At 36.3% G+C, this 14,442-nt stretch overlaps 1 protein-coding gene across 1 annotated transcript in view; it reads right to left on the reverse strand.

The window, feature by feature from the left end:
* SKOR1 (SKI family transcriptional corepressor 1) overlaps positions 1–11,580 on the reverse strand; it is a 45,804-nt gene extending 34,224 nt beyond the window's left edge. The window contains exons 1-3 of the mRNA XM_053716160.1: positions 9,572–11,580; positions 5,840–5,939; positions 3,329–3,439 (exon numbers count right to left, since the gene is read on the reverse strand). Coding sequence (XP_053572135.1) covers positions 3,329–3,439; positions 5,840–5,939; positions 9,572–11,182 — 1,822 coding nt within the window. The 5' untranslated portion in view covers positions 11,183–11,580. The remainder of the gene's footprint in view (positions 1–3,328; positions 3,440–5,839; positions 5,940–9,571) is intronic.
* Positions 11,581–14,442: the final 2,862 nt, after the last annotated feature.

Raw genomic sequence — 14,442 nt, forward strand, 5'->3', positions numbered from 1 at the left:
TGAACAAAAAAAAAATATTTTGTTTGCAATATAGCTGGTGGGAACTTTCAGTTAAAGGGACACTGAACCCAAATTTTTTTCTTGCATGATTCAGATAGAGCATGCAATTGTAAGCAACTTTCTAATTTACTCCTATTATCATTTTTTTTTTCATTCTCTTGGTATCTTTATTTGAAATGCAAGAATGTAAGTTTAGATGCCGGCCTATTTTTGGTGAACAACCTGGGTTGTTCTTGCTGATTGGTGGATAAATTCACCCACCAATGAACAAGTGCTTTCCAGGGTTCTGAACCAAACAAATAGCTTAGATGCCTTCTTTTTCAAATAAAGGTAGCAAGAGAACGAAGAAAATTTGATAATAGGAGTAAATTAGAAAGTTGATTAAAATTGCATGCTCTATCTGAATAACAAAAGAAAAAAATTTGGTTCAGTGTCCCTTTAAATAAAAGTGTGTAGAAGTCGGCTAGAATAGAGAAACAAGTGGTTTGCAGGAGTAGAGCGGCGGGGGAAGTGGGAGCTCCGGACCTTATGGAATACTATAGGGCTGCTAGGCTAGCCCAAGATTCCTGCCTCCTGAGGAGAACGGAAGAGGCTACCTGGGTGCTTTTGGAGAAGGAGCTGGGGGGGTTGGAGGACAGAGACTCAATTTTATGGGACATACAATCTTCTCATTCCACTAAGACACATACTAAGTCATACACCTCGGACCTGACCATAAAGACTTAGCAGGCACTTAAAAGAGCAGACTTATTTCCCGAACACTCCTTACTGACACCGATTAGATGCTTACTATCGGGTGATTCTCGCATACTGGTTGCCAAGTGGGAAAACAAAGGGCTCTATAGGGTGGCGGACGTGTTGCAGAAGGGACAGCTACTTCCCTTCAACCAATTACAGTCAAAACTCGCACCCATCAAACTACACTGGTACATGTATCTCCAACTACGCTCCTTACATTCTTTCTTGATAAAATATAAGAGTGGGCAAAACACGGTGTTGGAAACCTGTGGGGCAAGTGCCACAAGGGTTAAACATAATATCTCCGGAATATACATTGCATTGCAAACACCCCCAGACGGGCTAAGTCCAAGATAATGGTAACCTGGGAGCAAGATTTGAATTTCATTAAAGGAATACAGGAGTGGGAAGAACTTATCCAGGGAGCTGATAAGGGATTGATTAGTATGGATTTAAAGGAAAATGTCATGAAGACTATATTTAGATGGTACTTAACCCCAATGAGGACAGCTCATATGCAACCAAATGGCAGTACATTATGTTATAGGGGATGCGGGGAATTAGGATCCTATAAGCACATGTGGTGGGACTGTAGGGAGATTCAAGAGACTTGGCAACGACTTTCCGCCTTGATCAGTCATCTATTAGAGGAGGAGGTCACACTCACTATTCAACAGGCACTATTACACGAACACATTGATAGATTCCATAGATATATCAACACATTCATTAGAATCCTATGCACAGTGACAAGGATCTGCATCGTGAAATATTGGAAAGTAGGGGCACCCTCATGGTCGGAAATACACAATAAAATCCACTACACCTATACTATGTATGAATCTGCAGCGGATACGTTAAATAATAGGGCCTCCTTTCAGAAGATATGGTATTATTGGATTAGTAACTCAACACCCTCCAGAAATGAACATGATACTCAATCTGACCCCTAAACATTGAATTTAGATAAAACCCGTGGGTCTTGGAGGATCGCTGGGATCAGGGATACCCTATCTCCCCCCCCCCTTTTTTCTTTTCCCCCCTCCCCCCCATCCATCCTGGAGCTGAAATACTTGAAAAGGGCTCTTGGAGAAAGTCATTTCTTATAATCTAGTTGTTTATTTGATTAATAATATAGATTAGAAATTCTCTTGTTTTATCACTGGGTAAAAAGCTCACGGGGTTAAAAATCTGTAACAACCTTCTTGGAGCAGATTTTAACAACAGATGACCTACTAGTGAAGTTTGATATTTGGTTCTTAAGCAAGACCTTCTACATTCCAAACTGTTTCCCTGGGAAATGAGCCGCATATTAAGATATATAATAAGAACTGGAAGGAATAATGTTTGGATATGTTAAAAGTGTTACATCCTAATATTTTGATATTTGTATGTTTGGAGAATTGGTTGGGAGGGGAGGGAGGAGAAACTCCCTTCAAATTCGTTTTTTTTTTTTTCTTTGTATTGTAAGTGAACAAGAAAATTGTCAATAAAAATATTTAAACATAAATAAAAGTGTGTAATATGCATTTATAACCCCCTTTGCGTGCTTTGCGAAATGTATATAGTGATCAACTATAGCCGTTATTAAAGTGTCGGACTGACCTTAGTTGACCACAACACGTTATATAATATTCCTTAAGCACGTAATGCTTTTGTCAAAACAAAATCCTTCCATATAAGGGTTAAACTATGGTCACTCTCAAGTGTAAGATATAATAAAATGTCCAATGCATTAAATCACTCAAAATGAGTATAGAGGAGAGTGTATCATGTTTTAAAAGGAAAGTATATGTTTTATGTATGAAAAAGGTTATTGGCATAGTTAGCAAAGGCTAACACACAAGGAATATATAAAGCCAGGTATTGTATAGGCTCTAAATCGTCAAGCTAGGTAGAAAAGGTGCAGACGGAGTGTGCCAAGTCATTTATAATGGTTGTATATAATTCCTTGTAAAATAAAAAGATATTAATGTAAATATTTAATCTCTGAAATGTGACTGGCACTTTACCCTGAAATACATTACAGACACTTAAAGAGTGAAAATTCCTTTATTTATGGTATATTGCAAACTCAAAGAGAAATGAATATTCCAAATTCATCACATGTACAAGACAAGTAATATACAAATCTGATCTTATGATTCCTATTTAATAAAAAAAAGGCAGTAAGCAAAAATAAAGAAAGATACATTTCAATGCAAAGGACATTCTTTAAACAATTGAGTCAGTTATTTAAATATTTATTTGGTGAGAGCTGGAGGGGACAGGGCATTTTACTGCTGATTTAAATCTCCGTCTATTGATTCTGAATAAGAAGTGCCAAAGATGTATTATTAATGCAGACATTAAGTGGGAGAATTGGGTAATGTGCAAATTTTATAGATCTGGAAAGTAGAACTTAACCCTCTGGGTACCACAAAGAGATGCAACATATTGCTACAATATGCGTTGCAAACCCTTTCTGGTGGCTAAGGAGTTAAACTGTTAGACAGGTAGGAAATAAACATTTGCTATTTGTCAGGATTGTGTGTGCTCAGTTATAGAACAACATGATGACACACTGCATAGAGCTGAATACAGCACCTACCTCTGTCTGTGTGTAAGGGACTTGTGTGAGATAAGTGACTCCTTTGGTCTTGGAAAGGTTTCCTGCTGTCTGAATCCTCAGCAGCTGAGTGACTGTCTTCTGAGTCATGCTCTTAAAAAAGTAATATAACCAGTATTAACTCTTTGTGAGCAAAGAAACGTCTCATTACGTAGTACACCTGTGATTTCAGCATAATATATTATCTATACAGGGTTGGAGTAAGACAACAAAGACAGTAGCAACAGACAAGGGATCGTGATCTCAAGTTGGAGAGTAGAACATTCAGGAGTAATTTGTACATGCCCTATTTACAGGAAACATGGATGATTCAATAAAGGTTGTAAAGACAAACACTGTAAAGGAAATCTAAAACTGTCTTGGAAATGCATAAGGTTACTCATTAATTCATTAATCTTACACTTTACATACAGGAATGCACAGAATCTATGGGCATTCTGGTTCCTTTCTGCTATCAGCATCTATTTTTCTAAATTTGGTGCTGACAGACAGAAGTTACATAGATGCCTCCATGGATTTTCAGGACACTTGTACCAAGTGATGCATTGCCATTTAAAGGGACAGTCAAGTCCAGAAAAAACTTTCATGTTTCAAATAGGGCATGTAATTTTAAACAACTTTCCAATTTACTTTTATCACCAATTTTGCTTTGTTCTCTTGGTATTCTTAGTTGAAAGCTAAACCTAGGAAGGCTCATATCATCATTTCCAAGCCCTTGAAGGCCGTCTCTAATCACATGCTTTTGTATTTGCTTTTTACAACAGGGGAGAGCTAATTCATGTGAGACATATAGATAACGTGTTCATGCCCGTGGCTCGTGGCAGACACTGCACTAATTGGCTAAAATGAAAGTCAATAGATAATAAATAAAATGTCATGTGATTAGGGGGCTGTCAGAAGATGCTTAGATACAAGGTAATCACAGAGCTAAAAAGTATATTAATATAACCGTGGTGGCTGTGCAAAACTGGGGAATGGGTAATAAAGGGATTATCTATCTTTTAAAACAACAATTCTAGTGTTGACTGTCCCTTTAAAGCAGTGTTTCCCAACCGCGCTCCTCAAGTACCCCCAACAGGTCTGATTTTCATTATAGCTGAACAAGTGCTCTAGTTCAGCTATAATGAAAACCAGGACTGTTGGGAATACTTGAGGACTGCGGTTGGGAAACACTGCTTTAAAGGGACATAAAAGCCAAATTTTTTCTTTAATGATACAGATAGAGCATATATTTATAAACAAAATTCCAATATTCTTCTATTAACAATTTTGCTTCATTTTCTTGGTATCCTTTATTGGATGAGCAGCAATGCACGACTGGGAGCTAGTTAAACACAATAGTAAGCCAATGAAGAGAGACATAAATGTGCAGCCACCTCTAGAGCCTACCTTAGTATGCTTTTCATTAAAGGATATAAAGAGAACTAAGCAAATTAGATAACAGAAGTAAATTTAAAAGTTGGTTAAAATTATATGTTCTGTCTGAGCCATGAAAGAAAAAAATGTGGGTTTCATATCCCTTTAAAATGACATTTAAAGCAATAATAAAATGGTGTAATGTATTACACCATTTTATTACTATATGAAATATTATTGGTAACTGTGGCGATACTTTAAATAAAGAGAGTTAAAACACATAGTTAAAGGTAGGTTCTCGCACTGGTCCTGAATGAGACATGACTAGTGACTGCTGGTTATTGAGCACAAGATTAACTGCGTTTTTTAACTCCCTTTGTAATGAGTATCTCTGTAACAATAACATATTCTAACTAATCAGAACATTTTTATTTCACATTAGAATATCCCTTTAAAAAACGGAATATAAAAACTAAAGTGCAAATTTTAAATGGCTGCACCAGACAGCCACGTTTGCAGCACAAATAATAAAAGAAATTAGGTAGAAGATTGTCAAGTTGCATCATATGATCAGTTAAGTACCCCTCTTGGTAATAGTGCCCACAGGGAGATGGCTAATTTGCCTAATGACAAATCAAGTCCTGATTACAAAATATTACCCTGATTAACAGTTAACTCTAAATAAACTGACAGATCTGGGTTCAGGGAAATATAAGAGGATATCACAGTCAGGACAGATATATTGTTTTGCTTTAGTCTGGTATGAGATACTTGCATGATTCCGACATCTATTTAAACTCTTACAAGTAACAGAATGTTGCAACATAGTGGTTTGTTCCGTCTACACTGGGTGATTGTATGGGATAATTTAACACAATAAATTAATAAAACTCCATATGGAACCTGTCTGAAAACCTTTACATGCATAAAAAAGACATTACAGAAGGTGGTAACCATGTGTTACAAATTTCTCACCATCGAAATGACCCAACCCAATCAAAGGTGAAAATGAACAAATCATGACAAGGGGCAGCTGGGCAGTTTGATAAAGTCTTTTGTCACTTATTGCCCTCCCTGCCAGGATCATAAAGAACAGCTTTGTGGGGGCAGGTGCACAGTTCCAATTTCACTTCTTACCATTTGGATCCAAATTGCAGATATAAGAGGTTGGGATGCCCTGGTGTGCGGTATTACCCTTCATGGCCTGAGGAAGGTCTGTCATCTGCTTTGCATAAACCTGCAGAACACAATGCCATGTTAGTGTGCGCATTACTGGAGAGAGACTTTCTTTATACACAATGAAGACAAATTTGCTCTACGCTAGATGTACAAGGAATGTAGAGTGATCCTGAAAATTGACTATCAAAATAAACTAAAATGTTGGAATTTTTAAGAGAGATACAAAGTCATGGCAATGTCATGATTACATATTACCAGGAAAAAAATGTAATGATTGCCTATATTGTACAGCTTTAATGTAAGGCTTGATAATTTTGTTTAAAACCAAGGGGGAATACAGAAATTGGGGAACCTGCTGCATGTATATGAGGAGCCAGTCAATTGTTTTTGTATAAATAGGTATATAGAACAATAAACTTTAAAAAAAATATAGAGGTAATATTTTACGTGTTGGGGCTCCCTGACACCCGGGATTTGTCAAGCCCTGGCATAAAAAAATATAAGTTGTCTGCTATAGGTTTTCAGTTGGTGTTTAACTGAATATTTAAATGTCACTATGACAAATGTAATGAGAAACTGTTAAACAAATAACTTGCTGTGTTTTTAAGACTGATCATTACAAAACAGACATTATATATATATATATATATATTATATATATGCACACATACACCATCTACAAAATAATATTTGTGCTATCCCTAATTCATGACCAATAACTACCCACATACACCTCTGTTAGATGATCAAGAGGATGCCTGTGTAAATGTTAGATCTTATGGAAGACAAGCGGTTTATGCTTTATAATTATTGCTACTCTAGAGAAAATTGCTCCCATTATAATATGGCCGATACAAGTGATTTCTTCAAAGGGCTGGCCCTGCTAACAGAAGCCTCAGTGCATGAAAGGGGTTCCTCTATTCAGTATAATTAGCCATATGTAAATGTGTTTTAGATGGAACCTTACAGGTGTTCCCAATATGCGGAAGGGGAAAAAAACACAATGGATTTTTAAACTGCTGGGTTCTGGACACTTATTTCAGAAGTAAACTGTATTGCCCTGCAATTATCCTCTTCTTTAAAATTAAGCAGCTTTCTTTGTGATGTATAAAACACTTGAAATAAAGAACAAAAAATGTATACAAAGGATTTGTTATGTTTGGTACAGAAGAATATGTTTTAATTTTTTTAAAATAGGTTGTTCATTTTTACACAGTTAAATGCAGTGACAAAGAGAGAACAGAGAATATTTCACCAGTAGAACATAATAGGAAAGTGATTCTACAATGTTATGTCATCATACAGGATGAGTACAAAATTACACTTTTAGCTATTTTTAACAAAAAGTGGGCTAGTAAAAAAAAAAATTGTGACTACTAAATTATAAAACATTTTTATTGTTACCATTTTAAGATGATCTATAAACTTTATTCACCTAAAATATTGAATGTTTAAATATCTAAAAATAAATATTGGATATTTGTGTATTTTCATATGAATTACTAAATGCAAAATTATACTGGGTATATTTACCATGGTTTTAAAAAGCATAAATCTACTGTATGAGCAAGCATTTATTTATTTGCATCTAAAGATACTGAAGTGTAGATTAGACCCGTCTCTCAGTAAAAATCAATCGTATGTTTGCAAAGACATATGTATACATGTATTATTATTATCTTCTATTTGTATAGTGCCGCTAACTATAACAATGATGTATAATTGAAAAATTACAGGGTATAGAAGTGGTTTTGAGAAGTAAACAAAAGGTGTATATTGCTGCAAATCCGCATTTCAAGGTATTTAGTTAATGTTAAAAAAAAATTTTAAAAAGTTGCAGTGCAGTAAATGGTACAATTATGGACAGATTTTATTAGTTTCACAAGATCCTTTTAAAATTATGTGTACGTATTTTTATTTATATTTAATTTCATGGTAATTCTGGTCTTTTAACTTTTTTTCAGCTAATGATAACTTCGTTATCTCCAGGGAAGATGTCCAAGTGCTGCCGTTAAAAGTCATCATGCCAGAAATAGTGACCTGGTTGATTGATAAGTGATTCAACTGACAGAATGTGACTGAATGTGTTCAAGCAGAGATCTCTATTATATGTTAGCTGCGAACAAGAAGTGATTTGTATACTCCTGGTCTACATCATTGTTAAAATGTTTATAAAAATAAATATTTTGTGTAATTCAAAATCAATTTTCTTTTTATAGAGGTAATATTTAATGCATAATGTAATTTATTTTACTTAAAAAAAAAAAATTAAAAAAAGCTGCTTGCACTGGTAATTAATTGTTTGACTAATATAAAAAAGGAATTAAAATCTTACAACTTTTCAAGCATTGTCTTTAAAAAAAACTAATTTTACAAATTGTTTGAATATGATTTAGCAATAAGTATAATAAAAATCGGTATATATATTAACCTTTAATCACTGCCTAAGAAGAACACACATGCAAGTTTAGAGAGGAATAGGGCCTTTACTTTGCTAATAGCTCAAATGAAACACCCTATAGTAGGCATATTTGAGAGCTATCACATCTATTTGCTAGAAAACATGACCAAAAAGCAACTTACTTATTTAACACAATTATAATTAAAGTGATGAACTACCAGGATTTGGTAGCGGAACAAAAATATCTGTAATTATTGTTTGGCAATTACCCATATACCCTTCTCTATATTAAAAATACTATTACTGTACACCATAAAGGAAAGCTTGACAAAAGCCAATAAGCCACTGATGCTAATATTTGTACCCAAGAATTGCGCTTCATACAATAAAATCATCCTCTGGGTCCTAAAAAAAAGTATAGCTAATTCTTCCATAGTCTTAATGACTCCTATTATATATATATATATAACAAATATATTGTCATAATGAGGAACTGGCAATTAAAAAGCACAAAATAAACAGAGCAATATTCATATCCGAGCAAGATAAACCAAAACAGCAGATATAGGAGAGCACAGCAAGGTCCTGCAGTTAATTGAATATTCATATTGTGGTTGTATTTTGATTTAATACACTAAATATCCCAGCATAAGGGAAAACAACACAACTAATTACACGACTAAAGAATTATTATGCTCATTTAGTGATGTGTTTTATAATCTGGTGGAAACTGGCACAAGCTTTTACCTGTTTCTATATTACCACTAGCAACTTACTCTTTGTTGACATATGGCATTTAGTGATTTTTTTCAAGCCACATATATAGCCTTTGTTTTGTTTTATCACTCATATAAATTATAGTAATTTATGAACAAATGCCATACACTATCTATAAAATGGACTATAGTTACCTTCAGTGATTTTTCCATGCCAGATATATATATATATATATATATATATATATAAAATAGATAGATAAAATATGCTTTGTTTTAACATATATGAGAATTATAGTAATCTGTGCTCATACAAAATGTTCAAAACAAAGATCTGGCATTAGTAAATTATTTATTGGTTAATGCTTTATTAGATCAACATTATGAAAGGGATATTAGGTCTTAAAATAAAATATATAGATTTGCTTAATTGTGGTTTGTAAAGTTTTGCTTATTTTCATGATAGATATAGATGATAGATAAATGGATAGATAGATGATATACACACACATTGACTATGGCAGGGGTCAGTGCCCCTCCCTTATTCATTCCCCATCCCGCCTTTACACTTACCTCATACCCTACCGCACTGGCGGGACTGTCCCGTGGGCTCTGCTCTCTCCTGTCCTCGGGTTCGCGGGTGGATGCTGGGGATGACACGCTGGAGGTCAGCCCCAGAGCTAGGCTACTCTCTTCCTCAGGAAAGCGGCTGGACTCTACGTCTACCTCAGGCTCATCGGCTGTATCCGGGCTGGGAGATGCGGAGCGGTAGCTGGAAGTGTCGCTAAGTAGATCCGGGGAGCTGTACCCCGCAGGCCTCGCTGATCCATAAAGTTCCCGACTGCCATATAACTTAGCCAGGCTCTCTGCGGCCTTCACCACAGGTCTGAAAGCCGATATGTAGCGCAGCTTTCTTGGGGTGAGCGGCTCTCCTGGCCGAGCTTCGTCTCCAGACCTGTCCTCCTCTGTGACCCGGCCTGTAGCCTGCTCCTCTAGATTTTCTCCATTGGGCTCTGCTTCCTCTGTCTCTCCTGAGCCAGCTTTAGGGGCTGCCTGTTGCTGGGCTAAGCCTGGGTATGGCGGCACTGGCAGAGCCCCTGCTGCTGGCCAGAACACTGGGAAGTGCGGGTACACAGAGTCTTTAGAAGCCGGGGTAGCTGGCCAGAACACACCAGGGAGCCCACTGGCCTTGCCCGTGTCTCCCAGCCCGTCATCCTTCTTGGCGCACAGTCCAAAGGCTGGGAAGGCGTAAGGGGGAGGTGGGAAGAGTGGTGGTGCCATCTTGTGTAACACCCCAGAGAACCCTTTGCTGGGCACGGGAATAAGCGGGAAACTGCGGGCTGCTGCCACCTGCGCCCCATCCTCTTCCCCCGCAACCCCACGCAAGCTCTTGGCCGGAGGAGGGGGTGGAGGGGCCAGCTCCAGGTGTGAGCGGGAGGACGATGAGGAGGAGGACGAAGAGGGGAAGGCGCGCTTGCGTGTGCCCCCATTAAACATGGCCTTTACGTCTTCCCAGGAGTGGGCCAGGTCATCGGAAGCTGTCGGGTCGCTGAGCCGCAGGTGCCTCCTCCAGCTGTTGAAGTTAGCCGCGTCGGGCTGAGTGTACTTGGAGTCTGGTGCGCGGTGCGAGTGGAAGATGAACTTGTTGGGGGAGAAGTAGAGGCCGCAGTATCCGCACTTAATGCACTTAGCCCGGGAGCTGTTGTATCTGGCTGGGATGAAGCTGCCTCTGCAGCCCCAGGCGCACTCGTGCACGACGTCAAAGGCGAAGTTCTCGGGCAGTTTGGGCGGGCGGTGCTCCCCTAGGAAGGACTTGCACAGCCTCTCCGCCTCTCTCTTGGTTATCATTCCGCAGCGGCGGGAGGAGATGGGCATCGCCCCCGCGCGGCGCAGGATCTCCAGCTGCACAGGGGTGCACTGCACGCAGGTGATGCCCAGGGCCACCCGCCGGTTGTGGATCTCGTTGTAGCTGTAGCTCTTGAGCAGAGTGTTGGAGATCTGGGCCAGGCACAGCCTTTCCTGACCATCTATTACCAGGGACACAATGGGAACCCCGTACAAGGTGGTCTCCCCCACTTGATTGGGCTTCAGTGGTCCGGCATAGGGCTGAGAGTCCTGGGCAGGCTGGTGCTGCTTGGTGCCCGGAGGGGTGCTCGGGTCCCTCTGGGTGCTGATGCCCTCCATGGTGTATTATTCTGGGGAAATAAAGATACATTTATCAGTAGGACCTTTATGGTATAAAGAAGTTTATATATAATAGATACATTATCCGCAGTGATTTATGTTTTCACACACTATCCCCTTCTCTAAATCTTTTCTAATAACGTTTAATTTATAAATAAAAAAACAAAGTTGAATTTTTCATTATCAAGGTGGGAACATATTGTAGTAAAACTGTGCAATACAAAGTGCACTTATTCTTTTGCTCCTGTTTTCTCTGACCCTAATTAAGAACCATTGATGTAAATAACAAATATAAAGAGGGGATGGGGTTACATAGTCTTATAGTAAATGATATAAAGAGAGAAGCGCCTAGTGACTAAAACCATATTGTGCAATGTGATCATCTGTAATACACACTAAAGGTTTATATACATTGTGGCAGTAATATACCAAAGTACTGACATTGTACAGAGGGTTCTAATATTGCTTTTTTAATTTATGTTTTTAGAAAGATAAAATTATTTTATGTTCAATGTCATTTTTGTGGAGGAGAAAAAAAAAAGAAATAGTTTTCAGTGGTTTGATTTAGCATCTAAATTGGAAAAAGAATGGGAGCTGTAGTTATATTAGGACCAATAAGTTACAATTGAAGGAATGTAAAGGGAAATGAGGGGAACACAACAGAATATGGGGCATATAGGCATATGATGAATTAGTTTAATAAAGTCATGCGTTTAGTAATTGTGTACAGGTCTAATAAAATAATCTAATGAACATATTAGATTGTGTAAATAAATACACTGAAACTGGAATGCAACAGGGTAACAAAATGTCATTTCACTCATCTTGTCCCATCTGGGCTATTGCGACCTTCTCATTGTTAGCACCTATCTCAATCAATGTTGCTCATCTGCCCCACAACACTTGATTCCCTAAAGATTTACTGTATTTTTAAAATTAAATATAATATCCAGCTCTAAACTATAAATCAATCACTTCTCAGTTCATATATCTTTGTATTCTATATATTTCTTAGGAAAATGACTCCGATCATCCCTTAACAACTCCACTTAACTGTTGTGTTTGGTAAAATATCAATAAGGTCCAGAAAGGAATTAGGGATTTTTTTTAGTCTTGGAATCCCATAGTATCTTTAAAATAGACACTAAGCCAGCCACACACAAAAATAAGATTATTTTCCTTAAATGGTAAAATAGTGTTTACATCCACATTAAAATAATATAATCACAACATATTGCAATATTTTTTTTCTTTTAATTATTTTTTTCATGAAAGTTATTGGATAACTAAATCTGAATCAATTTACTGTAATAAAAGTTTTGGGTTTACCTGGTTAACCTCAAAGATAATATCCTCAATAGTTTTTTTCATGTTTAGTTTGTGAGTATGTGCGTATCCCAATTTCTAAAATTGTAAGTGATCTGAATGATTGAATGCAATGATATCAAATGTTTGATGGTAAAAAAAATACCAAAGATGCGAAAATAATAAACTGGGTGAAAACATCAGGGCTCAAAATATAAATGAAAGATGCCAAATATAGAAAAGTGTCTGGGAAGTCATTTGTGCACATGAACAAACTTTACATGTAAAAATAAAAGTGAAATGTACATGTTTTTATTGGTCACATCTAATGCTAATTTTGAAAATAAAATACATTTTTGGGAAGTATAAAACTTGAAAGCTTTTTTTTTTTTAGAGATAGTTGGATTTCTGTCTGTATATATATATATATATATATATATATATATATATATATATATATATACACACACACACACACATACATATGTATATATATATATAGTACATTAGCACCAACATGTTTTTGCCAATTTATATATATATATATATATTGTGTGTGTCTATCTATATATATATATATATATATATATATATATATATATATATATATATATATACACACACACACACACACATACATATGTATATATATATATAGTACATTAGCACCAACATGTTTTTGCCAATTTATATATATATATATATATATTGTGTGTGTCTATATATATATATATATATATATATACACACACACACATAATTGGAATCAGACATTTGTTATTCTTTATTTTTTTTATTTTACTTTCAAGAAAAAGATCATTTTATTAAATCAACTTTCTTGCGATTCACCATGCAATATAATAAGAATGCATTAAATTCACACCTAAAGAATAATTTTTCTACAAATTACTGCTGGGTAGAAATTAAACCCTAAAACTGTCACAATTATATATCCCATAGGGTGACAGATGTTCAGGTAATGCTATTGGGCTTCAAATGCTCAGCTTTCAAGTGGATGAGATTGTGAAATCTAATGTATCTCCTGTGGCTCAGGCTGGGAAACTTGGTAAACTGCGCACAAATGAGTCTAGATTTCCTCATCCTGCGGCTAAAACCACTCACTTTAACAAGTACAAGCTATTGAGTCTTATTGGAGGAAAGTATTTATCCATCGTCTGTGCGTACCTGGGTATCACACCAGTATTTTTCGTTAGTAACTAAGTAATGTTAAGGGACCATTGGCAAACACAGTATATGCCTCCTTTAAATAACAAATGTATAGAAATAAAACCCAACAGTTCTTCTGATATACAATCCCAATTATTTATTTTAATAAAGTTATCATATTTTAATATCTCATAACCAAGCTGTTTGGTTTTTTTTTTTTCTCCAGAAACACCAGATTCTATTTGGCAGCACTGCCCATGCTGTTTGATTTCTAGTAATTTATTTATAAACATAGCTATTATTTATTTACAAATGTTACTAATAAAACAGATCTAATCTGTACACCCCAGATATTTTAGTTAAATATGCTCAAAAACGTCTCCAAATTAATAAAGCTTATGCAAAATAATCATATTGCATCTAATTTATATATTTATTTTATTAGATTCTTCCACTTTTATGTTATTTTCAGATGAACCCTCGGCCTCCTTATATTAATCCATTTTATATCTGTTTTTGTGCCTTTCTAAATCCAGATATTCGTCCTTTTAATGTCTTCAAAGGGGATAATCTCAGAAGATTAGTTTATTTAACTCTACCATCTCTTGAAGTCCCAACACACGAGGAACAGGGAGAGATTCAGCCAAATAAATCGGCTTATGTTAAAGAGATCACATAATGAAGGAGATTTAATTGTAATTACACAGAATAAGAGGAGTATGCAGGACAAGGGTGAGGTTCTTCCTTCAGATTGTAAATAAATAACGTGCAGGTTATTGGGTCAAAAA

The sequence above is a fragment of the Bombina bombina genome, chromosome 6 (assembly GCF_027579735.1).
Source record: "Bombina bombina isolate aBomBom1 chromosome 6, aBomBom1.pri, whole genome shotgun sequence".
NCBI classification, from domain to species: domain Eukaryota; kingdom Metazoa; phylum Chordata; class Amphibia; order Anura; family Bombinatoridae; genus Bombina; species Bombina bombina.